This window comes from Panthera leo, chromosome D4 (genome assembly GCF_018350215.1).
Source record: "Panthera leo isolate Ple1 chromosome D4, P.leo_Ple1_pat1.1, whole genome shotgun sequence".
In the NCBI taxonomy this organism is placed as follows: Eukaryota; Metazoa; Chordata; class Mammalia; order Carnivora; family Felidae; genus Panthera; species Panthera leo.
Window position 1 is genome coordinate 3,268,138 of NC_056691.1, and position 24,909 is coordinate 3,293,046.

General features: G+C 60.1%; 1 protein-coding gene and 1 long non-coding RNA gene across 2 annotated transcripts; both read left to right on the forward strand.

The window, feature by feature from the left end:
• Positions 1-2,553: 2,553 nt before the first annotated feature.
• GADD45G (growth arrest and DNA damage inducible gamma) lies at positions 2,554-4,068 on the forward strand. The gene is made up of 4 exons (XM_042913136.1): positions 2,554-2,727; positions 2,963-3,064; positions 3,189-3,402; positions 3,481-4,068. Exons 1-4 carry the CDS (start codon positions 2,675-2,677, stop codon positions 3,589-3,591), a joined length of 480 nt encoding a protein of 159 aa, XP_042769070.1. The 5' UTR covers positions 2,554-2,674; the 3' UTR covers positions 3,592-4,068.
• Positions 4,069-14,716: 10,648 nt separating this feature from the next.
• Positions 14,717-24,799, forward strand: LOC122205472. Its single transcript, XR_006196085.1, has 3 exons — positions 14,717-14,791; positions 15,083-15,135; positions 24,053-24,799. It is a non-coding gene; the product is annotated as an uncharacterized LOC122205472 (long non-coding RNA).
• Positions 24,800-24,909: the final 110 nt, after the last annotated feature.

Below are 24,909 nucleotides of genomic sequence, written 5' to 3' on the forward strand. Positions count from 1 at the left end.
GGATGCTTAACTGACTGAGCCACCCAGGCACCTCCCAAAGGGTCTTTAAAACAGAGCATCCCTGAGGATGTGTGTTTCATAAAGTCACTACCACCCTCGTTATTAAGGCTCGGGGAAGGCTTAGGGGTGCCATCACGGGGAGTTGGGATGACATCACAGCATCCTAGGACCTGGGGCTCCAGCGGGCTGAGTCACTGGCCGAACGTAGCTTGGGAGCAGGTGGGGCATGTGGTCTGCCCGGTGCAGGTAACCGGGATGGGTGAGGGCACTACCCCTCTCCCAGTAGTCCCACCAGTAGGTGGGGAAACGGCAGACCCAACAGCTCCTGCATTTGTCTAGACCCCAAGGTGGTGGTGGCTGGGTCTGGTGGAGGCCAAATTGGCTTCCAGATAAGACGTCTCTTTCCCAGTTGAGATGAGGGCTTTGCGGCCATTTGGACTGACCGAATATATCCGTGTGAAGCCATATCCTATGGCATACCAGAAAGGCGGTTTTCCTGAAACCAAATACCCTAAAAATGTGAGCAGACGAGAATGGCCCACGGGCTTGTCAGCCCTCTTCCTCCAGGTTGGCTCAGTGCCACCTGGAAATGCTGCCCCGCCCGCCGCGTCCCCTCCCCAGCCAGGCCTGTCCAGTGGCCTTCCTGTAGGAGGAGGGGCTAAGACCGGATGCCCCCCAGATTTGTATTGTTCTAAATTGGGGAGGCTGGGGTAAGATGTGCGGTTAAGTTCTATCTGCAACATTTCCTGGGGACCTGGAATTAATACATTTTAAGATTTTTAATACAAAGAAAAAGATCAATACCTAAACCTCCGTCCCTTAAAAATAAACATTTTATATCAAGACATACCGTCATTCTGCAAACCACCAGCAAAGAAGGAAAGGAAGCAGCAGCAAGTGAAGGCGTCAGGTGCCTGGCTCTCGCCACTAGAAGAAGACACCTGGGATTTCTGGGACAGGAGGTGAGCACGCACAGGCTTCTCCGAATCCCGGAAGCGGCCCTGCCTTCGCAGAGTCTAAGTCCACTGGGGGGTGTGCAGGCCGCCAGTTCATTCTGTCGTCCATTTTCTAGAAGTTTAGCAGCAGCGCCTGGGCTTGCTGCGAATCCCCGTGCAGGCTCCAGGATCTTAGAAAAGGGGGCCATGAAGCGCACCCCGGCGCGACAGCGTAAGTGATGCTGTCCATGGACAGTCTGCAAGTGCTGGCTTACGGGCCCCAAACGGTGACCTCACAGCAGGGGCTGTGTACCTCCTCTAGCTTTAGTTGTTATAAGTGGCAAACAAGCTTGTTATATACGTATATTTAAGCCATTAAAACATTTCAAAATAGCCTAAGAAATCTGGGCTCTGCCTCCATCAGGACTGGGTCGGAGTGTCCTTTTGTCCTCATTCCCCCCGCCCCACCCCCGGGGTGGGTTGCGCAGCCCTTCCTCTGGTTTCCATTAGTGCGCAGCTGGGTTGGGACTCAGCGGACCCGCCAGGGCCAACCCCCTAGAAGCCAACGGAAGTGGGGGCGGGGGTAGCCCGAGTCTTTCTGGACAGCCTGTAGGTGGCGCTCCGGGAAAGGGATTCCGAGCTGCCTTCTTCAAGCCCCTGGGGACAAGAGCTCCCGGTCCCTGCGCAGCGCACCTGGCTGCGTAGACAGTGCAGAGCCCCGTGGGAGGACTCGGTGGGGGGGTTGGGAATCACATGCAAAGCGGCGCCCCTGCTGGGGATGCGCACCCAGGCGCGCAGGAGCGGCACGTGGCCCGACCTCCACGCGCCGGGCAGCCCCGCGACCCCCACGCGCGGCGGGGCCCTAGCGGCCCCACCCTGCGGCAGGTGGACAGTGTCGCTATGAAGAGAAAGCCTCGATTGTCCCTCCTGCAAACCGCCACACGCCAGACCTCCGCTATTGTGCGCTCTCCATAGAAATGCAAACGAGCCGCGTGCGCCGGCCGCAATCTGCTCGCGCGTCCCAGCGCCCCGCAGCGCAGCCCTCGGCCGCGGGCGGGGAGGTCGGCTGGGACCCTCCAGGGCGGCGGGGCCGGGGCGCTGAGTGTGCGGGGAGGCCTGGCCGGCGGACTCGCGCTGTCGCCCGAGGCAGCTGTGCTGAGGCCCTTTGCAAGCTTAAAGCCCGAGCTGGGTGCTTTATACTTTAAGTTCCGGTTTAAAAGCAACAGTCTGCTAAACTTGAAATTAAAAGTAAAGAAGAAAATAGAAAGGTAGCAACAAAAATAAGTGCAAACCAAATCTTTAGTTTCTCCAAAGGTGCATTTCACAAATTACAGCGTCCTATTAACAGGCAAGATTTTTTTTTTTTAACTTTTTCCTTTTAAGGACTTAAAACAACAAAAAGGCGAGTGAAATCTGCAGGCTCCAGTCTGCCTGGTAACACCCGGACAAAAGCGGCAGATTTGAGGCATTGTCATCCCCCGCACCCCTCCCCACGTGGCCTTCTGGCACGAGCCGCGGCCGCCGCCTCATTTGCATCAGAAAGCGAGCGGCGGCCAATGGGCGCGCAGCCTAGCGCCAGCTGGCGGCGGGGCGGCCCTGCCTATATAAGGGCGCGCGGCGGGCCGGGGCGCACTTGCCAGCCGTGCGCTCGCCGGGTGGCCCCAGCCTCCCGGTGCCCGCCGCGTCCGCGCCCCTCGCTCCTTTCGTGGATAACTAGCTAGCTGCTCGCCGACCGAACCATGACTCTGGAGGAAATCCGCGGCCAAGACACGGTTCCCGAAAGCACCGCCAGGTGGGTCGGCGCCGGGCGCCGATGTCTTGGGGCGCGGGGAGCCTGGCCGTGTACTGGACGCAGCCGGTCGGGCGGCCACCTTCGGGGAGCCGCGCGGGTGGGAAGCCGCTGGGCGGGAGCCGGGGCGCCCGAGGTGCCTGTCCTCGGCTGGGGTGCCCGGGGTGTGTCCTCGGGGCTGGGGGATCCCGCCGCGCCTTCTGGCCAGTCCCCGCTCACGGCGCTGGCTCGTCCGCAGGATGCAGGGCGCCGGGAAAGCGCTGCACGAGCTGCTGCTGTCGGCACAGCGCCAGGGCTGTCTCACCGCCGGCGTCTATGAGTCCGCCAAAGTCCTGAACGTGTGAGTGTGGACGCGGCCCCGGGTGGGAGCGACCGGGGGCTGGGGGGGCGGCGGCGGCGGCGGCGGCGGCGGGGCACCCCGGGCTCGCCGCCTCGCCCTCACCGCCCCCTCCCCGCCCGCGCAGGGACCCCGACAACGTGACCTTCTGCGTGCTGGCCGCCGACGAGGAGGACGAGGGCGACATCGCGCTGCAGATCCACTTTACGCTGATCCAGGCGTTCTGCTGCGAGAACGACATCGACATCGTGCGCGTGGGCGACGTACAGCGGCTGGCGGCGATCGTGGGCGCGGGCGACGAGGAGGCCGCGTCGGGAGACCTCCACTGCATCCTCATTTCGGTGAGTGTCGCCTCCGCCCGGGTGTCGCCCCGCCGCGGCCGGCGTCCAGCCAGGCTGACCTCTGCGCTCTGCCCGCAGAACCCCAATGAGGACGCGTGGAAGGACCCCGCCTTGGAGAAGCTCAGCCTGTTCTGCGAGGAGAGCCGCAGTGTCAACGACTGGGTGCCCAGTATCACCCTCCCCGAGTGACAGCCCGGAGGGGGCCTTGGTCTGATCGACGTGGTGACGTCCCGGGGCGCCTAGCGCGCGGCTGGCTCTGTGGACGCGCCCTCGGAGGTGGGGCGCCGGACCGGAGCGCTGCGTGGAGAGCTGCGAGGAGGGGCGGTCCCCTGCAGGAGGGGCCCGGCGGCGGCGGCGGCGGCGGCGGCAGGGGCAAGTCTGGCCCCCAGCCCGGGACTCTGCGAGTGTGGGGAGCGGCCGCTTGCCCGGGAAGGCCGGAGGCGGGCCGTGGGCCACGGGGCCGGGAAGGACGCACCGGCCGGGCAGGCGTGACTCAGCAGCCTGCGCGCTCTCGACAGGAAGGAGGGGAAAGGCCAGGCGGGCGAGGCCTGGACGACAGTTGCAGGAGCTCCGTCGGACTGAGCAGCACCGCTGCGCACCAGCGGGCCGGGCGATGCTCGGGTTTCGGAAGGATTATGCTGCTGCACCTTTGAGTTTTTGACAATAAATTTACTGAAACAAACTTCTTCTCTTTATTGAGGGCAGGGGGTCCTTGCCCGAGGGGGAAGCGGTGTGCAGGGTTCCAGGTGATCGCTGACCCCCCGGGGACTGCCTGGCACCTACCATCCTCCGGTGGGGCTGAGTTAGGGGCTCCTGGGGCGCTGGGAATGGGGGAGGGGCGCTGGAGCGTGTTAGGGCCGAACTCGAGCCCTGCCCCCATTTCTCTCTTTTTAGGGAGATTTTTAAACTTGCAAGACAGGAGCATACTTGAGATAAGACATCAGGGCAGCAGCCAAAGGCTGGCCATCCAGCCTGATAACAGCGGCCTCTCCCTCCCCTCCCCCTCTCCTGCCCGCAGCCCCCTCCCTGCTGACAGCTGCTTATCAGAGCGGCTTGCAGGATGCAGGCGGCGCCCTCCTGCACAATGAACGCTGCCTCGTGCAGCCGCTGCCCTTTGTGGTCCCCAAGGATGGTGGCAGAATGCTCTCGGGAACCTTCTCCTCTTAAAGGCTCAGCGCTTACGGCAATGTCACCACGGTATTAATATCGTGGATGACATGATGCCTGTGTTTAAGCATGAGTCATCATTCTGTCACGGCTGTGGTAGAACTTCAAAGATCTGAGCAGAAATGGGAAGACCTCGTCGACACAAACGGGGTGAGCCATTGTGAGTGGAGCCGGCTTCTGTTACCTGCTATTCCCAGCGCTCTCTGCCCACACGGAGTTAGGAGGCTGTGTTCACAGTCCCATTTAAACACTTGTGGAAGCAAAAGAATTTAAAGCTTTTCCACAAAGACCTTCTTTGAGAAACATCCAGGAGCCGGGGGGTGGGGGGAGATGTCCGGAGTGAATCAATCTTTTTTATTAGGCCAGTACGTCCTGATTGCGCCTCTCTGCTTGGCCGGAGCCGCGTCCGGCAGGGGAAATGCCCATGGGGCTGGCCTGCTGTTAGCAAGCTGCCTGGCAGCCCAGGGGGCCTTCTGGGCAGAGGAGGGATGGCGTATCGTTTTCCTAAGCAGAAAGTTCTCCCGATTTACCAGCTGTCCCAGGTGGCCGATTCACCCAGTTGGGCTCCACTTTTTAAATTCTCTCCAAATCCTGGAAGCCTTCACAGGAAAAGAGGACTGCTCGAGCTTAGTTATTCTTCTCAGAATGAAAGTGTTCTGTTTCACATTTATCATCTCTTGGAGACGTTTCCCCCTTGATGAGACAGAGGCCCAGTGAAATAATTCAGGTGTGTGTGTGTGTGTGTGTGCGCGTGTGTGCGTGTGCCTGAGTTTCGTTAATATTTTACCTACTTGCTTCTCAGAACCTCGAGCGTATGTCTACGCCAGCGTGCATCCTGGCAAACGACCATTTGCCACAGCAGGCTATAGTAAACACAAATGGGGCATAATTACTTTAAAATGTGCCCTTTGGTGAGTGAATTTACAGAACATTGCACAGAGCGGGCAGGCAGACACCCCTGCTGGCCGCCTGACCCCTCATAGACCAGTCAGTTGGCAACTCTTAAGAAACTCGGCTTTCTTGGATGGGAACTCACAGCCAGGGTGCCTGCTGGAGCCTCAGGGCCTAGGAGAATTTGCAGGCAAAAAAATGCACGCTTGGACGGTGCAAACCCCAAAGCTGCTGGTTTTGCTTTGCTTTGTTGTTTTGTTTTTGACGAATGGGATTTTATGCAATTACAATGGGATACCCAGGTGATAAGACTCATGGTGCTGTGACACAGTGCTGCCTCCACACTTCCAACAACCACAAGTGGTAATGCGTAGATAAGCGGGCGATCACGGGCACACGGAGGCGATCCACACAGACAGCGCCCGGAAAGCGCTGCATGAATGTTAATGACAATAGTACTTGAAAGTTAATGAAGGCATTTGCTGCAGATCACGGAACGCCAGGTGGGCTGGTAGATTTAGGGCCCGAGTTCTGGTCCAGGGAGACCCTGAGCTGCGAGCCGGCTCTGTCCAGGTGTCCAGTTCTGACCCGGTTCTGGCCCGCTCTCCCCCACAGGAAAATTTCCAGGCGCCATTCGGGGTAGTTGGTGTTTATCCCTCGTTTTGCCGATGAGAAAGTGACCTCGGGTAGGTGAAGTGGCTGCTGCTGGTGAGCTCTTAGGGGTCCCAGTTGTGTCCGATGCCCCGTAGACCTGCGTTTCCAAGGCTGGCGGAGGGCTGTCTGGCCCCCACGGTGGCCGGTCCGTCCCAGGCCCAGCTGACCGACGTGCCAAAGGCCGCACGTGAGGCTTCTCCAGAGGGAAGGCGGTGGCTGGGAGCATGTGATGGGAGCAGCACGGATCTACCTGCCCGTGACGGTGGGAACCTGGCCTGACGGTCTGGAAGTGTCGTCTTCTGGTTAAGGCCAAGCTTCCTGTTGCCACCGTGGCTTCACGTTACTCCGAGAAGACACGCTTCTCTGCCTCTCCAGCCTCTGGACATGGGACAGCAGGTCAGTGAAATACAGGAACGTCCGGTGGGGTCTGAAAGCCAAGTCCTGGAAAGCAAGGTCAGTTAAGGAAACAGCGTCAAAAGGATGTAAAAGCTTTTCTTTTTCTTCCCCCAGAGCAGGCGCGGATCCTACAACCATGGGCCATTTCTTCATCATGCCGCACACTGGTTGTGGTTTTACTCCTTCACCTCGAGGGGAGGTGGGATTCACAGGACTCAGCCGTTCAGGGCTCCAGGCCGGTCTCCGGTTGGAGGCATCAGCCCCGTTGTGTGGCGAGGGGGTGGAAGAGATTCAGCTCTTTGGCTCGGACTCCTCAGCTACCCCGTCTTTGTGACAGTGGCCCGGGGCCACATTCGTGTACAACTTTTCTTCCCCAAGTGGGAATAACCCAGGAGGAAGATTTACACTTGTTGCATTTTTTTTTAATGTTTTTTTTATTTTCGAGAGAGAGACACATAGAACACAAGCTAGGAGAGGCAGAGAGAGGGAGACACAGAATCCGAAGCAGGCTCCAGGCTCCGAGCTGTTGGCACAGAGCCCAACATGGGGCTCGAACTCACAAACCGTGAGATCGTGACCTGAGCTGAAGTCGGACGCTTCTTAACCGACTGAGCCACCCCGGCACCCCAAACTTATTGCGTTTCTATTCTGGCAGAGCACAGGCCAATGGAATTCTAAGTGGGAACATCGACCCAACAGTGAAAAGCAAAGTTGAAAGAAAAGATACAGGCTGGAGAAAGTATCCCGTTTCTCAGCAAGACCCCAGCGGTTCCTGGGACCCTGTACCACCTCCCACCCCCACCCCACAGGAAGGGAAGCGTGGACCCCAGGAAGGAGGGGGTGGACAGTAGGTGAGGCAGGGTGAGGACCGCTGTGGGAAGACGCCCCAAAAACCATTGTGCGTGCATTTCTGCCCGGGGTTTCTGCAAATCGCTCCTGTGCTGGTTCCGTGGGGGCCCAGACAATGACAAGGAACGGGGAGAGGCTCCCGGAGTGTCCAGAGGCATTTCTCTTGCATTTCTTGTGGCAATGCTCCCGTGTCTCCACACCGTCTCTTTCCATCCCTGTCTCTCGGCACAGACCCCACCCCCTCAGATCTAGGCTCTGAGACCCCTTGTGCCGGCCTTGACCTCTGCTGTCACCCCACCTTCCTGATCACTGGCTCCAGTTACCTGCCTACAACACGGGTATCATGGTGGCACCCCTGTCACCCCGTGGATAACGGAGACCGCAGCATTCCTGCTGCCCTCGGGGCCCTGCCCTGCTCCCCACATCGGGCGGGGCCTCCCCTACTTTGCAGGCCGCCTCCTCTCCCTGCAGAGCCTCTCCTACATACTATGGAGGTCTGTTTACAAGCCTGAGCGTCCTTCATGGAGAGGGACAGAGTTTCCTCTGAAATACTCTGCCTCCAACGCGATGCCTGGACATAGTGGCAAGGGCTGCGCTTTGAATGTCTAATGGCAGAGGGAGAAGTGAGCCATCCACGCGGGGACACTGGTGTGGGGTCTGTTGCCGGACGGGGCATGGGTTTGTCCTTCCGTCTTCATCGGCACGATCTTCGTGAGCATCGAGTGCGTTTGCCAGGAGCCCGTTCTGGGAACGGAGTCGAGATGCTGGACGCTTTGGAGACCTTATATTTTACAGGAAGCAACACCATTTGTTTTGTCAGTAGGAAGACACACGCAGTGAGAAGCACCAGTTTCCTGAAGGATGGAGGAAGAGGAGGGAGCAGGTGGAGGGACCCTGAGCGGGGCCGAGCGGCGGGAGGTTTTGACTGTCTGTCCTGTAGGGAGCGGGGAGCACTGCGTCCTGTGCAGGAGGAGGGACTGGCTGCCAGCCCCTGAGGACCGTCTGTAAAGGTCAACCTGGATGAGGGGTGTTCGTGGACGGGCAAGGGGGCTTCTGAAGGTGTTGCCCTCCCTGCCCAGGATGGCCCGGCCCGGGGAGACCCAGCCGCAGGTATTGGAGGGAAGGCAGGGCCGGGAGCTTCTGGAGGGACTTCCCCTGGCACCTGTCCCAGTTTCCCTGCGGAGCCAATGGCCCTGAACCTGGCTGGGTGTTTCCCGTGTGTCGTGCAGGGCTGATGGGGGTTCATGGCTCTCTCGCTGTCTCTGTGCTGCCCGAGGCTGTCCTTCATCCAGGGTGTCTTGAGGAGGCCTGCGGGGCCTGGCGGGAGGCTGGGAAGGGCCGGGACTTGGAAGCCGGGGCTCCAGCTCCCCCCGCGACCCCCAGAGCAGGCTCCGTGCTTTCTGCCGGCTAACTAGAGCCCAGGCCCACTCCTAACACGGGAGCTCAGATCCCGGGAGGGTGGTTCTGGGTGCAGTGTTTGCAGAGGTGTCCCAGTCTGGTCTGAGCCAGCGAGCCCCTCGTGGGTTCTAGAACCCACTTTGACAGAAAGAGCACTTGGAGTGCAAAATGTGATGGGCCGTGATGCTGCAGCGGGTGGGGAGTGGCCGTGCGGTCTGCTGGGACCGTCTCCTCTCTGGGACAGCCACGACGTTAGAAATCACAGAGACAAATCCGGCCGCAGACCTGCCACCCAGCTCTGCGCAGGGGTTAACTCAGCATCTTGGCGTGAGTGTGGTAGTCATGGTCCACATGGCCCTTCCTGGCACCTGAGGATTCCAGGCTGTGCACCAGACCCCCTGAGGGTTCCAGGCCAGGCCCCAGGCGCCCCCCTGAGGGTTCCAGGCCAGGCCCCAGCCCCCCATGAGGGTTCCAGGCCAGGCCCCAGGGCCCCCTGAGGGTTCCAGTCCAGGCCCCAGACCCCCCTGAGGGTTCCAGGCCAGGCCCTAGGACTCTGAGGGTTCCAGGCCAGGCCCCAGACCCCTCTGAGGGTTCCAGGCCAGGCCCCAGCCCCCCGTGAGGGTTCCAGGCCAGGCCCCAGGGCCCCCTGAGGGTTCCAGTCCAGGCCCCAGGCCCCCCTGAGGGTTCCAGGCCAGGCCCAGGCCCCTCTGAGTGTTTTAGGCCAGGCCCCAGGCCCCCCTGAGGGATCCAGGCCAGGCCCCAGGACCCTCTGAGGGTTCCAGGCCAGGCGCCAGGCCCATACCCATGTGCCCCAGTGCCTGCTGTCTCCAGCCTTCCTCAGCTATACCCTGTTTCCCAAAAGCACAGCGTCTGGGGCTTGACTTCCCTGTGCCCCCACCCTGGCCCCAGCTCCCGCCAGGTACTCCTTCAGGGAGCAGATGGTTTTAAATTTCTGAAAGACAAACCCTTTATCTGAAACATCTGCACGGTCCGAGCATCTGTTAGACAAATGGTGCATGGGCTCGGGGCTGGGGCTGTGAGGTGGTGCAGAGGGGGTGCCCACAGGTTCAAGGGATCCACACCTCCATGGAGCCCCCTGCTGTGGAGTGAGGCAGGGAGGGCCCGTTGGTCCCAAGGAGGAAGAGGCCTCAAATCCCATCCAGGATAGGATTTCTCCGTTAACTCACCATCTGCCCTTTCCAGTGGGAAAAGTGATACAGTTTCATACAAAGACTTAGGTTTGCAAATAAAAGTATCAATTAATAGGGACACCTATTAATAGGGATGGCTCAGTCAGTTAAGCCTCCGACTACAGCTCAGGTCATGATGTCTCAGTTTGTGGTTCGAGCCCGGCATCCGGCTCTGTAATGACAGCTCAGAGCCCGGAGCCTGTTTCAGGTTCTGTGTCTCCCTCTCTGCCCCTCCCCCGCTTGTGCTCTGTCTCACTCTCTCTCAAAAATAAATAAACATTAAAATCCTTTTAAAAAAGTATCAATTAACATGCTCAATGTTACAATCTGGAATCTGGCCCGAGGTCCCGCTGTGCTTGGCTTCCCGGCCCCCAACTCCGGGCTCTGTGCATCCAGGACGGCTCGTCCAATGGGAGGAGGGCACCACATGGGCTTCTCCTAGGACTTGGCCAACGGAGGGGTGCGGGGAGAGAGGTCCCTTCTCCCTGTCCCTCTCGCTGCGGTAGCACCCCCGCCCCTGCCCTGCACCCCTGCCAGGAGCCCCTCCCCCATGTGCACTGGGGTACCAACTCCTCCCTTGGCCATGCAGCCCCGTGGCTCAGCCACCTCAGGGAGTGGTAGCAGGCCCCGGCCACCGCAGCTCAGGTGGTGGGTCTTCTTGGAACAGGGAGAGTGGCCATCTGAACCTGGAATTGCCTGCCTATGTGTGGGGGTCTTGTGTGGATCCTGAGCTCCGGTTCTCTGCGGACAGCTCATTTCCAGCAAGCCTCCGGTAGCGCTGAGCACTGTCTGTGGAGGACATCTGAGCCCCCAAGGCACCCCCCGGGCCCGGGGGCTAGTCCCGAAGTTACCCTGAACGGGACTTCCCATTTGCTCCAGGTCTGGCCGACAGCTGGCAGCAGAGGGGTCTGTCCCCCTGCAGATGGGACCCTATGGAGGTGGCCATGGAGAAAGGGGAGGGGTGCCGGCCCCATGATCAGACAGGGGCTGGTCCCGGCTCCTGGCCCCTACTGGGCATGGAGCCGGAGCCCTGGGTGGGATGAGGGGTGAGGCTGCTTTTGAGTTCCTGAGCATTGGCCGCTTCCCAGCTGTGGCCTCAGGAAACCTCTACCTCTCTGAGCATTGATTTCCACATTTGAAAGAACTTGACCTTACACAGGGCCCGTGGGTGCAGAGGGGCCCAATGTGCTAGGTGACCCTGGATTTGACGTTGGGTGGGTTGTTGATGGTGGTCCCTGCCTCAGTCACTCAGCGCCTCTCGGAACCTGGGGACTCTTTGCCCTTAAACAAAGAACTGAAGCCAGCCGGGTCTCAATGTCTCCCAATTATAGGATTCCGGTTTTTGGGGTCCCCAAATTTGTTCTACTAGCAGCTTCCTCCTCCCACATGTGCACACACATGCACGCCCCCAAATGCACACATGGGCACACACATGCACACAACATACACGTGCACAACATATGCATGCAGACCTGTGCATACACATATGTACCCACGTGTGCATGTGCGCGCACGCACACAACATGCATGCACACAAATACACACGTGCACACACAATGCATACATGGCATACCACTTACATGCACATGTCCATGTGCATGTGCACATATGCACACACAGGTGCACACACAATGCACACACATAGGTATACACCCATATGCACACACATGCACACGCACAATGCATACACACAGGTGCATGCACACACATGCACACACAATGCACACACATAGGTGCACACATATATGCACACACAGGTGCACATACATGCGCACACAATGCACACACAGGTGCACACACACATGCACACACAGGTGCACATACATGCACACACACAGGTGCACACGCATGCACACACAATGCACACACACAGATGCACACACATATGCAGGCACAGGTGCACATACATGCACACACAATGCACACACACAGGTGCACACACAATGCACACACATAGGTATACACCCATATGCACACACATGCACACGCACAATGCATACACACAGGTGCATGCATACACAATGCACACACACAGGTGCGCACACAGATGCACACACAGATGCACATACATGCACACACAATGCACACACAGGTGCACACACATGCACACACAGGTGCACATACATGCACACACATAGGTATACACCCATATGCACACACACGCACACGCACAATGCATACACACAGGTGCATGCATACACAATGCACACACAGGTGCGCACACAGATGCACATACATGCACACACAATGCACACACAGGTGCACACACACATGCACACACAGGTGCACATACATGCACACACAATGCACACACACAGGTGCGCACACATATCTCCTTGGCTCTCTGTTGTGAGGCTCAATCACTCGGACCTGCCGGACGCCCCAGCTGTTAACCAGGTCAGCAGGGTTTGCCGTGTCAACCTCAGACGGTCCAGGGCGAGTGGAAAGAAAGGGGCTGCGTCACCCTTTCAGAGAGCGGCAAGGCTCCCGAGGGACAGACCGAACTCCCATACTCTCTGGCCTGCTGCATCCTGCCTGAGCTTTGCAAACGTGCCCACCAGTTTGCTATTAAAATAGCGAGCGCTGGGAAATAAACTGGCAGTGCTTCTCTCAATTGTATTCCCTTCCCTTCTGAGAGAGCCTGGCTGTCGCCCAGCCAGGGTGACAGCTCCTGTGCTCCGGTCTTGGTCTGACGCTGCCACCACGGAGCCACGGGCCACGTGCTGCACACAGTCCCTGATGCTTTGCAATTCTTTCCCTTGCTTCTGCTCCTTCCCGTGGAGGCTGACCTCTGTCCCGTAAAAATGCAAGGAGACCATTCTGTGTCAAAGCTGAAGGAGCCCAAAGGTCTGCCTTTTCCCATAGGGTAACCATTAAACCAATTTCTTCCTGCAGGCAATCTCTGTCCCTAGCACTTGCTTTTTTTTTTTTTTCTTCTTTCAGGACTGCAAATTACTCCAAATAAACAAGCTGGTACAGAAAAAGTAATGGCCAGAACGCTTGGTTTCCACTGAACGATTATATTATGGAACACTGAGCCTTCTGGAATACGGGGTAAGATGATGGACGGACGGCCCGTGAACAGTACATTCTGTTCTGAGCTGCAAGTTGGTGGCTTTCATTCTCGTGCTCAGTCTTGCACAGGTTAGCAAATTAGTGAGGGAGAACTTGAGCTCTCAGGGCTCTCAGGGAGCCTGTCTTGTTTGCTCCGGACCAGCGTCTGGCGCAGAGAGCAGATTCCAGAGCCCGCGTGCCTGGCTGACCAGCTCTGGCCTCGGCGAGACCGCTCTGCCCTTAGCGTATCTGCAGAGAGTGCAGGGACAGCCTCTCCGGGGCCTGTGGGCAAAGGGGGGGGGGCGGTGCTCTGCCCTCTCTGCAGAGTGGTCTGTCCCCCGTGGAGAGGGGCCTGGGGCTCCAGGGAGCGCCTGCGGGAGAGCTGACGCCTGCCCCTGCCCAGGGCACACCCACTGCTGGATCCCAGTCCCAGCCTCTCCCTGTCCCCTCTTCCATCCGCGGGGCTCACTCAGGCTCTTCTTGTGGGGACGCTGTAGAGCTGTGAAGGTCACCACGGTGGCGGCCCAGGGACGGCTGGCTCTGTCTCCCCCTTCTCGAATGTGGGTGATGCTGATTTTCTTCCTGCACCTGCACATCCCCCAAAGGACCCCCACTCCCTGGGAGTCACATCTGCGTGGCCGTCAGCCTGACGCCCCCTGGCAGCCTCAGCTTGGTCCGTCTCTCCCATTTGTGCATTCTGACCCTCCCCCCTTCCCCCCCACGATGCCCGCTTTCCTGGAGGGTTGGGGCTCGGGGCAGCTGTTGTGGGCATCGTGTCCTATATCATTCGGGGCGCTGTGCATTTCTTCACCTGGCTCCCAAAGTCAGAGGCGCCCCGAGAGCAGCACCCAGCACCCCCTCCCCCTGCAGCATCCCTGGGGAGATTCCTGGGGCACGACTCCCTCCCTTCAAAGCTGGTCCAGGGATTGTTTGCAAGGCCTGGTGAACCTCGTAAGCCGTGTGCCGCCACGGGACCTTGTGGGAGACACAGAAGCCGAGCCCCATCCCTTGGTGCCTCGGCGTGACCTGCCCGTGGCCTCCGGCGCTGGGTCGCGGCTCCAGGCTGGGTGGCGACGAGGCGCTTTGGGCACAGCCCCGCTGGCAGGACCTCCTGTACCGCCGTTATTTTTATCTCCGCGTTGAGTGCTAATTGGTAGTTTACCTGCATTGCTCTGGCCCCCCTGAGACACGGCTCGTGGGGCTCCCCTGCCTCCGTCCTTGGCACTGAAGATACACACCTGTCTGCCTTTCCAGTATTTCTGGCAGGCTGGGGGGCACGGGGAGGGCCGGGAGGGCCTCTCCGCAGCAGGGGGCAGAGCGGAGACAGCACAGGACAAGCGGGTGGGGGCCTTGGGCTCCTGGCCGCCGTCGGGCCGTGCCCCTGCACGGGGACTCGGCCGGGGCCCTGGCCAGTTTGCTCAGTCCGGGGGGGCGCATGCACACGCCCCACGCCCAGGCCGTCTGGGCAGGGAAAGGACCGGCAGGCGCCCCTCCCCCACGGGCCAGGGAAACTGCTGCCCACGTAAGAGGCTCTGGGCGCCCCAGGGGCCAGCTGTCTGCGGCCAGGCGGCACTGAGCGCCCTTTGTTTCTTGCTGCAATGACTTCCCTCTTTGGGTCAATTGTGTGACCTAATAGCTGTTACTGTGTCTGAACAAAGTGTGCCGCGGCAGCCCGGGGGGCAGCTCGCTCTTGCCCCAGCACCCTGCCTGCCACCCTCCAACACCAGGCGCCGGCTGCTGCTTGGCTGGCCCTCTCAGGGGCCGCCTCACGCGGTATAGCCGGTGCAGAGGTTAGGGGGAGCCCAGGGAGGGCTGCGGATGAGGGGGTGGCGTGGACAGGGGCCCCAGTGGACCACAGCCCATTTCCTGGGCGTTCTGCCTGGTCTGGGTGCATCCGCCAGCCAGCTGTGTGCACTTAGGGTGGCCAAGGTGAAGCCCCCGCGGGGTGAGCTGGCTCTTCCCTTAGCCTTCGCGGAATGTTCTGGAGGGAGCGGAAGAGGCTCTGCTGGCCTCACTGCAGCTGCCCTTGGCATCTGTCTCAATGACGACTCACGCTTCTTTCCCGGGGATCCCCTGGGCAGGTGCGGAGCTGAGTGTGGTCGCCGCGTGCACGATTCGGGAGCTCCCCTTCCAGGTGAGGGGCTGGGTGTGGGGCCTCTGAGGTCGGTCAGCTGGGACGCTGAGGCTCTGTCTTGTCCACCGGTAGCTGTGGTCTGGGGTGGAGGGCACGGCCTCGGGGTCGGCCGGGGGTAGTGGAGGGACATGGACGCTGCAGGAACCGCAGTCTGGTGGCCGCCTCTGCCTCCGTCGGATGCCCGCGCGTGTGCAGCGATGCACCTGTCGGGTTGGGCGGGGACACGCTTACTTCGTCACCCCCTCTGCCATTGCCGCAGAGAGGGCCAAGTGGCCGTGACAGCAGCCAGCGCTGTGGGCAAAGAAGCCACCTGTGCATGAGGTGGCCGAGGGGTTTCCTAGGCATGGAAGCTGGGAGAGGGGGGCGTCAGAGAGAGGGGGACCCCCCCCACCTCGGTGCCCGGGACTGGCATGGGGGTCCCCGGGCAGCAAGGATTCTATGTGGCTTTCTGCCTTCGCTGTGCATTTTCCACTGTTGTTCAAACAGGGCACATCACGGCGGGATAGTGAATTGACCTTTTTTAGGGCTGTTGATAACGGCTGTTGTTTCAGCTTAAAGCAAAGTGTTAGCTTTTCCATCCGATCCCCTCTCTTATCGCCGGGGTTCTGTCGAGCGACTGGCCGTGCAAGCCTTTCTGCTGGCACGCACCTGTTAAGTGCACCCCGCGGCCCCTGTTTGTGGTCACCCAGCCGCGTTCCGTCCAGGGCGAGGGAGGCCCGGCTGACACGCGCCTGAGATGGAAGCAGATCCTGGGAGGGGGCCGCCGAGGGGTCGGGGGCCCAGGGGTCGGTGTGGACGGGCCCCCCTCCCAGGCAGGGGTGAGGACGGGTCAGCCACGGCGAGGGTGTTCTGGAAAGCTCCTGAGGCAGGCGTCACGCGGCAGGGCCGAGAGCCACCGAAGGTCCAGCAGAGCTCAGTCCTGCTGGGTCCCGGGATCTCGCCGGCGCACAGGCTGCGATGGGGCCGGGGGGGCCTGGGGAGCCTGCCCCTCCAGCCTGCGCCGCGGCTCTGTCCGTGGTCCACACTCTGCGCAGACAGAAGGCTGGCGTGCTCCTCCAGGGTTTATCCGGCCCTCGCAGTGCACGTCCTTTTCCTCCAAAGCACACTTTGGCCTTCCTGCGGGGCCTTCCTTACGCACAAGAGTCATAGCCCGTCGATATGAACGCGGCAGCGGGGCGCCCCAGGAGCGAACGCCTCTTGGGCCAGCGTCCCGGCGTGCGGCCGGTCACACGGGGGCCACACTTGGTTTGATGCTGGGCTCTCACTGTCCTGAGCCGCTTCGTATCGCTGGGCCAGAGACGCGGTCTCGCCGTGAGGGGCTCTGGTTTGCGCACAGCCACACAGAGCCACGCCAGGCCCCGCGCCCCGCTCCTGGGCCCACGCGGTTGGTGGGAGCGCATCCCTCACCGAGGGCGGGACCCTGCTCCCGGCCGGTTTTCACAGTCATATCCGGGCCTGGCCTCGTGCTGCTCTCTCTGGAGATGACGGAGCCACTGGGCCAGACCCGGAAGGGCCCCCGCCCACGTGGCCTCCAGACCAGACCCTCCTCTGCCACATCTGCTTTCCTGTGGGCACTCGCCCCCTGCAGCGTCTACACGGCTCCTCCAAGGGCAGGGCCATCCCAGACCCCTCCGTCCCCGGCAGGTGCCACGTGCCCCAGCCAGCATCAGCAGACGTTGGCCGAAAACCCCACCCTGCCGCTGCCTCGGAGCAAGGACGTGGCTCCTGGCGCGGAGCTGAGTCGAGTCCCGTGGCTCACGGGGACCCGAGACGGGAGGCAGGGACCCCAGAGGTCGCATCATCCCCCCACCCCTGCTTCTCCTGTCTCCTGCCCTTCATCAAGGCTCCTGTGCACACGGGGAGCTCGTGCAGCCCAGCTGCCTGACGGGGCTGGGGGCTGACGGGGCCGCAGAGGGCCCAACTTCGCACAGGACCGTGGGGGCGAGGGCCGCCGTGCCAGAGGCGGCGCGTCACTTCTCGCTCTTCCAGAAGTCAGGGGACACTCTGCTCGGGTGTGCACAGGCTGACCTGAGGACCCGCAGGACATCCCTGACAAGTGGGGACCTCGGTCCTTGTGACACAGCTCCGGCTTGGGGTCTGAGGAGCCTGCACGGGGTCAGAACCTTCCAGGGGGATCGGACGGAACTCTGACAAGTTCGGACTTCAGAAACCTGGAAAGGAATCTCTCCTCCTCCCATTGCGGCCTGGAGGGGACAGGAAGTCCCGTGGGTGCCCGGACACTGTCGGGCCTGGCCTTCGGTGATGCGGGGTCCTGTAAACAGGGAAATGGGGGCTTCAGTCAGGGTATCCCTGTGATGTGACGCCCCTGTCGGGTTTTGTGTGTTCATCACCTGCCAGGTGCTCGGCTGGACATCACAAACGCGCGGGGCTGGATCCCGCCCTCAGAGTAACTCATGCGCGGGACAGGGAATCACGTACTAGTCAGGTGGTCACACAAAGAAGCACTGATTACAAAGAGTGAGGAGTGCACATAGTGCAGGGACAAGTGTGCTGAGTGGGGGCTGTGGTCTGAGAGCAGAAGGGCCCGTGACAGGGGTGTAGGTGATGTGTGTGTGCGGAGTTATCTGGGACGGAACAGCACGTGCAAAGTCCCTGGGGCAGGAGGTTCCTGGCATGTTTCAGGGCCTGTCTGGCCTGTGGTGGGGGCATGGAAATGGCCTGGGGCTAAGGTGGCATCTCTAGAGGAATTCACTTCACTGAATTTTTTAAATGTTTATTTTGTGTTTTGAGAGAGAGGTAGAGTGTGAGCAGGGGAGAGGGAGAGAGAGAGAGAGGGAGACACCGAATCTGAAGCAGGCTCTGAGGTGTCAGCACAGAGACCGATGCGAGGCTCGAACTCGCGAACTGTGAGATCATGACCTGAGCCAAGTCAGTCGCTTAACCAACGGAGCCACCCAGGTGCCCCCAGAGGAATTCACTTTAAAGGGTCCACTGAACAACCCGCGTTCTAGTGTGTGTATGTGTGTGTGTGTGTTTGTGTGTGTGTGTATGTGTGTGCCCCTCTTCCGCTGCCCCCTACCTCCCCTGCTAGGCTGTGCTGGGGTCCCCGGGAACCCCGGGGTGGGGCCGGCTGGGGCCAGGCGCTGGACCCTGCACCGACGTGCCAAGCCCCTCCAGCTGGCACAGGGCTCCTGGAAAGGTCTCTGCAGCTGTCCCGCAGAGTGGAATGTTCCCAGGCAGGGCCTGTCCCTTTCTCTGGAAGCCTCGGAAACGTGCCAGGAATAAGAGAGGCATCCTTGAGAATCTCCGGACCCAGTGGGGGTGTTCCCAGAGCACGACTCCCACCGCTGGTAATTAGGACTAGGGAAGAGGGAACCCCAGCGGCCTCGGTGGGTGCCTCGGTGGGTGGGAAGCCGCTTCCAGAACCCGGGAGTCTCGGGCCGGGTGTGGGGGCCAGCAGCTTCCTTACTGTTGACTTTCCGTGCTCCCAGACTATGCCCCCGTCCAGCCTCTGCTGCGTTGCTGTGCGTGTGGCTCTGATTCGGTTCGGTCCCCTTCTGCTCCCGGTTCTGCCAGAACCACCAACCGTCTCGGAAACAGGGAAGCGTCCTTCCAGAAAGACATCCTTTCAAGTCTGAACGCCGAAAGACAAGCAGGCCACCCGTTTGGCTCAGGCACCGTGCCCGCGAGGGGCGGCTAATACCCCCTTTCATCTCTGAGTCCCTCCTTTCCTTGTTTCGGTAACAAAACGCTTCAAAACCAGCACGTGGAAGACGGGGCTTCTCTCCCCTTCGGCAAAGGAGAACACCCCTCCCCCACGCGCGCTGTCCTCCGTGTGTCCCCCCACTCCCGTGACAGCGTCCACCCAGAGCTGGATGGAAGGAAGTCTCAGTCCCACCCACAGCCTCTGGGGAGAGACGGGGGGCTGGAGTCGGACGAATCGCCAATGGCCACGGACTTATCAACATGCCCGGGTAACAAAGCCTCCACAAAACCCAAAAGGACGGGGTTCTGGGTTGGTGGCCCAGAGGCTGCCATGTGTCACCACGGCAAGGGGACCTCACCCTGTGTATCTCTTCACCTGGCTGTCGATCCACATCCGTTAACGTCCTCTGCAATAAACTGGAGATCCGGTGATCTCCGCTCCCAGGAGGGGGCGGTGGGAGCCTCCGATCTGTAGCCCATTAGCCACGAGCACGGGTGGCGATCTAGACCAGCCGGAGTGTGAGAGGAGGGGGCGGGGGCAGCCTCGCGGGACGGACGGAGCCTCTAATGTGTAGGATCTGCGACCGTCCCCAGCTAGACGGTGTCCACGTGGAGTTAAAGGGCAGGACGCGGGTCAGCGTCTGCTGAGAATTGGAGACTCATCTGGGGTAGGACGGACACACATCATCACAAGCCACAAGCAGGTGGGGTTTCAGGCCGTGTTGACGATTCAAGGCGAACGCTTTCCTGAGGCCGGACGGGCACCGCGGCGGGGCGACGGTGTGACGTGGTGACTTTCTTTCTAGCGCGGGGCGGTTATGAGGCATGCAAGGCTCTTTCGTTTCTTTGTAAACGTGCACAGAGCATCCTTGGGCAGCCAGGCTGCGTGTGGCCCTTTGGAGAACCTCTAACCTGCTGGTTCCTGAGTCCCGTCTACGGAAGTGGAGCTGGCCCGAATCACAGGCTGTCAGAAAGGAAAAGGTCTCTGAAGTGTTGGCAAACCCCAGCTGTACTGAAAATGCTGCTCCCGGAGGGTCTCGTGGAGGGGAGCCCCGCCCGACGCATGGGATCTGGGAGACGGTGTTGCTGTGCTCCACGAGGACCCTGCTGCCTGCTGCTCTTCTGACCGAACCTGGGAGGACCGTCCATCCAGCCCCTGCACGGGCAGGGACGAGGGACTTACCCTCCGCCACGTTCTTAGGCCTCCCAGGGAGCATCCTGCTCAGCAGCCCCGAGCGTCTCCTGGCTGTGCCTCCTGGATCTGGGAAATGAGCCACGGGCGCTGGGTGGTGGGAAAGAGCAAGTAGTTCCTTCTGGAAGCAGTCGGGGCTGCTGCGTCATCAGGTGATGCCAGGCTAGGTGTGGGGAATGTCAGCGTCCTCGCTGAGGGCGTGACGGGCCACGGGGATGGTCCCCCCGTAGCCGTCTTTCCCCCTCAACGTCCGTAGATGCTAACGTCTTTGTAAGTTTGGGGAGCATTCACCCCCATTGGCTGAATAAGAATTGCAAAGTTGCAGCCCCCGGGGGGAGGGTGTCCCTGGCAGGGCTGGACCCCTTCCGGGTCCTCCTGATCCTTCCTTTCTGAGTAAGCGGGACATCCACACGGGCCCACGGGGGAGCCCTGTCAGGGCCCCGTGGGTGTGCCTGAAGCAGGGCACCGAGAGTTGCTTTCTCTGAGCCGCCACGGACCACTCTCCGTCTGTCATCACGCACCTCGACACGTACAGTTGGCAGCTCTGTGTCCCCCCCGGCCAGCCCCCTGGGCCCACCGCCCTCCCAAGGGGGCTGGGTGTGGTTCCTGTGCTAGAATCCTGCAGTCACGTGACAGGCAGTCAGGCTGAGTGGCAGGTGTCCCGGGGCGTCCAGAGCCTCAGGTTGTCCCCCCCACCCCCCGGCACCCCCTCCCCCGGACCCTGAAGGCACCGAGGAGCCTGGGGACGAGTCTGGCACGGTCCCGACCGGACTTGCAGCCCTCAGACCCTCTGGTCTCGGGCCTTGGGGATGTGCGCCCTGGCTGACCACGGACCGACGGACAGACGGACAAGCTCGGAAGGCACGCAGGGTTTCCAAGGCCCCAGCTTGCTGGACGTGGGGGCCTTCAGAGCACGCTGGCGTCTGTTTGTTCCTCTGAGCTTAACTGGCCGGCATCCGGGCTGCATGTATCCACTCACCAGCAGCTCGTAGAAAGGGAAATCTTTCTGCCATACAAGAAAATGGCATGTTTTCCTGCAGAGCCTCTCGGGACTGGCGAACGTTGAGGGGGTGTGGTCCATGCGGACGGAGCCCACGTGACGTTTGATTAAAGAAGGCTTTTGTAAACTTCTGTCTCGGGAAGGGCCGGGGGTCGTGGTGGCCCAAGCTCGGGCTCTTATCAGAGCTACTGGAGGGATGCCCGGGGACACCATGGTGCGGAGGGCAGCACGCCGCGTGTCTGCAGGTGCCATGCGGGGCACCTGCCCTGGGGAGGACATTCCCACGTGCTCTCGGGCTGTAGGTCCAAGGTTGAGACTCAGCACGAGCCCACTCGGGCCGCAGCCGACCTCGCCGGGTGCTGGACAGGCCCACAGAGGACGTGCATTGGGTGCCTGCCTCCAACCCCTCTGCTGGGGCTGATGCTGTGGGACCCTGGGACCGTGAGCGACGCCTCCAGTCCGGAACGAAGCCCCCGTGTGAGGACAACGCTACAGCTCACGGCCTCCTGGACCTCAGCGCCGTCCGCCTTCTGTCCACTCACAGGACCCAGGCCTCTGGGGCCAGCTGAGGGACGGTCGCCGGAGACCCCACCTGACTGCGCGGAGGCAGCCGGGACGGCCTGAGGGTGTCCGGGCGGATCTCACAGAAGCCGCCATCCGACCAGGTGAGGGTGTCCAGGAGGGTCAACCTTCTCTACGGCAGCTGCATCACGGGCACAGCTGGAGGGACCCTTCAGGTGATGTGTCCCCGTCTGCTCCCGCGTCACCTGCAGGCAGTCTGTCTTAGGGCTTCTGTGGACCCCATGCCAGCTGGAGGGTCTTGAGGGCCAGGGGCTCAATGGACAGTCACTCCAGTGTGCCCCCGGTTGTTCTGGGCTAAACTGAGTCCCCTTCCCCAGAAAGATACAGTGATGGGGGTGCCTGGGTGGCTCAGTCGGTTGAGTGTCCGACTTCAGCTCAGGTCATGATCTCCCTGTTCGTGAGTTCGAGCCCCGCATCAGGCTCTGTGCTGATGGCTCAGAGCCTGGAGCCTGCTTCGGATTCCGTGTCTCCCTCTCTCTCTGCCCCTCCTCTGCTCTCACTCTGTCTCTCTCAGGCAATGAATAAACATTAAAAACGTTAAAAAAGAAAGATACAGTGTTGTGTTAGCCTCTGGCGCCTGTGCGTTGAGACCACGTCTGGAAACAGGTTCTTAGCAGACGTGATCGAGTTAAGAGGAGGGCATCAGATGGGCCCTGATCGATATGACCCGAGTCCTTATAAGAAAAGACACACAGAGGACAGCTTCTGGGAAGAGGGGCAGAGGTGCGAGCGATGTGTCCAGAAGCCAGGGGCTGACGGCTGCTGTCGGAAGCCGGAAGATGCAAGGAAGGATTCCACCCGGAATCTGGCAGGGAGCGTGGCGTTGCCGACAGCCTGATCGCTGGCTTCTGGCCTCCGGGACCAGGAGATGGAACCGTCTGCCGTTTACTCTGGTTTGTGGTGCTTTGTTGTGGCCGCCCCGGAACCGAGACTCTGCACTGGGCCGCCCTTTCGTGCTCTCGGGTCGGGGGTCTATGGGTATCAAGGTCCCCTGGTTAGTGATTCCATTCCTGGCCGCGGAGTCACCGGGAAACAGGTGACCACACCTGCCGAGGGCCTCCACGGACACAGCACGGCCATCTGAACCCCTCATAACCCCGCTAGCTGGGCATCATCAAACCCGTCTTGCAGAAGGAGAAACTGAGGCTCAGAGAGCACCCTGTTCCGGGCTCGTAGCGTGGGGTGAACAGCCACGAGACTCTGGGCTTTCTACTAGCATATGGCGGCCTCCGGACTCCGTGCCCCCTGGACCTCCAAACTGGAGACCCAGAGGGGCAAGGTGTCGGCATAAAGAGGCAACATCTCACGGCAGAGGGAATGACCGCGTTCTGAGCCACATTTATCTGTTCGGCTCAGTTTCTGGAGTCAGCTGTGTGATCTCGACCAGGCTGCTTGGGCCCTGGGCCTCCGTCTGCCCACCTGTGAAATGGGTATAATGGTGCAGCTTCTGTTGCACTGTGACGGGCAGGAGTGGTGGTTTGTCTTGCCTGCTCTGCTTTTGCAAGATCTCTCCTCACGCCGAACCCACTGAGACGACAGCCGGCGGTGGTGCGGGACCTCGAAGCTTCGGGGGAGCTGGGGCCCACGGGGACTCGTGCCATCGACCCCTCACGCCCCCCCCTGGGCTGGACGGTGCCACCTGCTACGTCCTGTTCCCTTGGCGAGCTCACAGATAGTAACACGTGTGTTGGCGAGGAGTGGTACCCGTGGGACCCTGGCCTCGGGGGAGCTTAGCGAGGGCTGTTTTGTGAAGGGGCAAGGTGCTTCTGCAGGTGGCCGCGGCCCCTCCTGCCTCCCATCCTTCCCACCGAGCTCGCTCACGCCCAAATCCTCTGCTGATTCCTCTCGTTTCTTTGCCCTCCTTGTTTCCACTGTGGACACAATTTTTTTTAATTCTCTGAGACAGAATGAAATACTATCACCTCTGGTTTTTCAGATCCTACGCTCGTCAAGATACACATACGTTGCAATCATTTTCCGGCATAACCTGGGAGGAAAAAGTGGGCCGAATCAGAAGGTCACATGTACCAGCAGCAAAATAATGACACGATATTTTTATCTATCACCTGTCTATCAGATATAGACAGATATCTATATATCTATCCCTTATCTCTATCTAACTATTTATCATCTATCATCTATCTATCTGTCATCTATCTGTCCCTTATCTCTGTCTATATGGGGAAAATGTGCACCTGCTTGGCCAGCCCACCCAGAGCAAAGGCAGAACATAAAAGTGGAATGAGGGGCGCCTGGGTGGCTCAGTCGGTTGGGCGTCCGACGTCGGCTCAGGTCACGATCTCGCGGTTTGTGAGTTCGAGCCCCGCGTCGGGCTCTGTGCTGACAGCTCGGAGCCTGGAGCCTGCTTCGGATGCTGTGTCTCCTTCTCTCTCTGCTCCTCCCATGATCACGCTCTGTCTCTGTCTCTCTCTCTCTCTCAAAAATAAATAAAGATTAAAAAAATTTTTTTTTCAAAGGGGAACGAGAACATCAACAGCAAGTTTCAAACTCAGGGCCAAAGCTTCCTTTGCACGCGCACTGAAGAACCATGACACGAAGCCCAGAATGTTCTTGGGCAAACCCTGGGAATTCTAGTCACAGCCGGTGCCATTCAGGCTCCATAGTGAAAGCCAGGACATGAGGCCACTTAGCAAGGACACAACAAGATCTCCAGCAACTTTGTTTTTTCTAGAAGGCGTGAAGTAGCCAAATCCCACAGTTGTCCGTGGAGACACCGTCTGCCTGCCCGTCTCTCACAGGCTGAGCCCCCAGTTGTCCCCGTCGGTCCCCCGGCGTGTTCTGAGGGGAAGTCGGTCAGTTTACACAAGCTCGGAGGTAGGACTGCCCTGTTCTGTCCCCAGCCCAGATGGGACCTTTTCCTTTGTCACTGGTTATTGCGGAAAGGAGGCGTGTGGAAGGCGCTGTGGTCAGTGTTCACGGGAGAAGGCAGCATGCTGAACACACACAACCTGTAACGGGGTTCTCCAGAGAAACAGAGGCCCCAGGACACATGCTGCCGTATGCACAGAAGGAGACTGAACCCAGCAGTTGGCTCGAGAAATGCCACCATCTGCCGTATGTGAGCGGGAGACACAGGAAAGGCAGTGGAGCGATTCAGGCCGAGACGGGAGGACCGAGAGCCACTATCTCCGATGTCCAAGGACCAGAGAGGACGGACATCCCAGCTCAAGATGAGAGAGTGAATTTGCTGTTGTCTTGCCGCCTTGTTGTTGATTAAATTATGTCCACGCACATCTGAATCAGATGCTTATCTCTTCGGGAACACTCACAGACACACCCAGAAATAATGTTTTACCAGCTCTCTGGCCAGTCA

Coding starts and splice junctions, on each gene's coding strand:
- GADD45G (XM_042913136.1), top strand. CDS start 2,675: ATGACTCTGGAGGAAATCCGCGGCCAAGACACGGTTCCCGAAAGCACC. Junction 2,728..2,962: donor GTTCCCGAAAGCACCGCCAG/GTGGGTCGGCGC, acceptor GCTCGTCCGCAG/GATGCAGGGCGCCGGGAAAG. Junction 3,065..3,188: donor TCCGCCAAAGTCCTGAACGT/GTGAGTGTGGAC, acceptor CCGCCCGCGCAG/GGACCCCGACAACGTGACCT.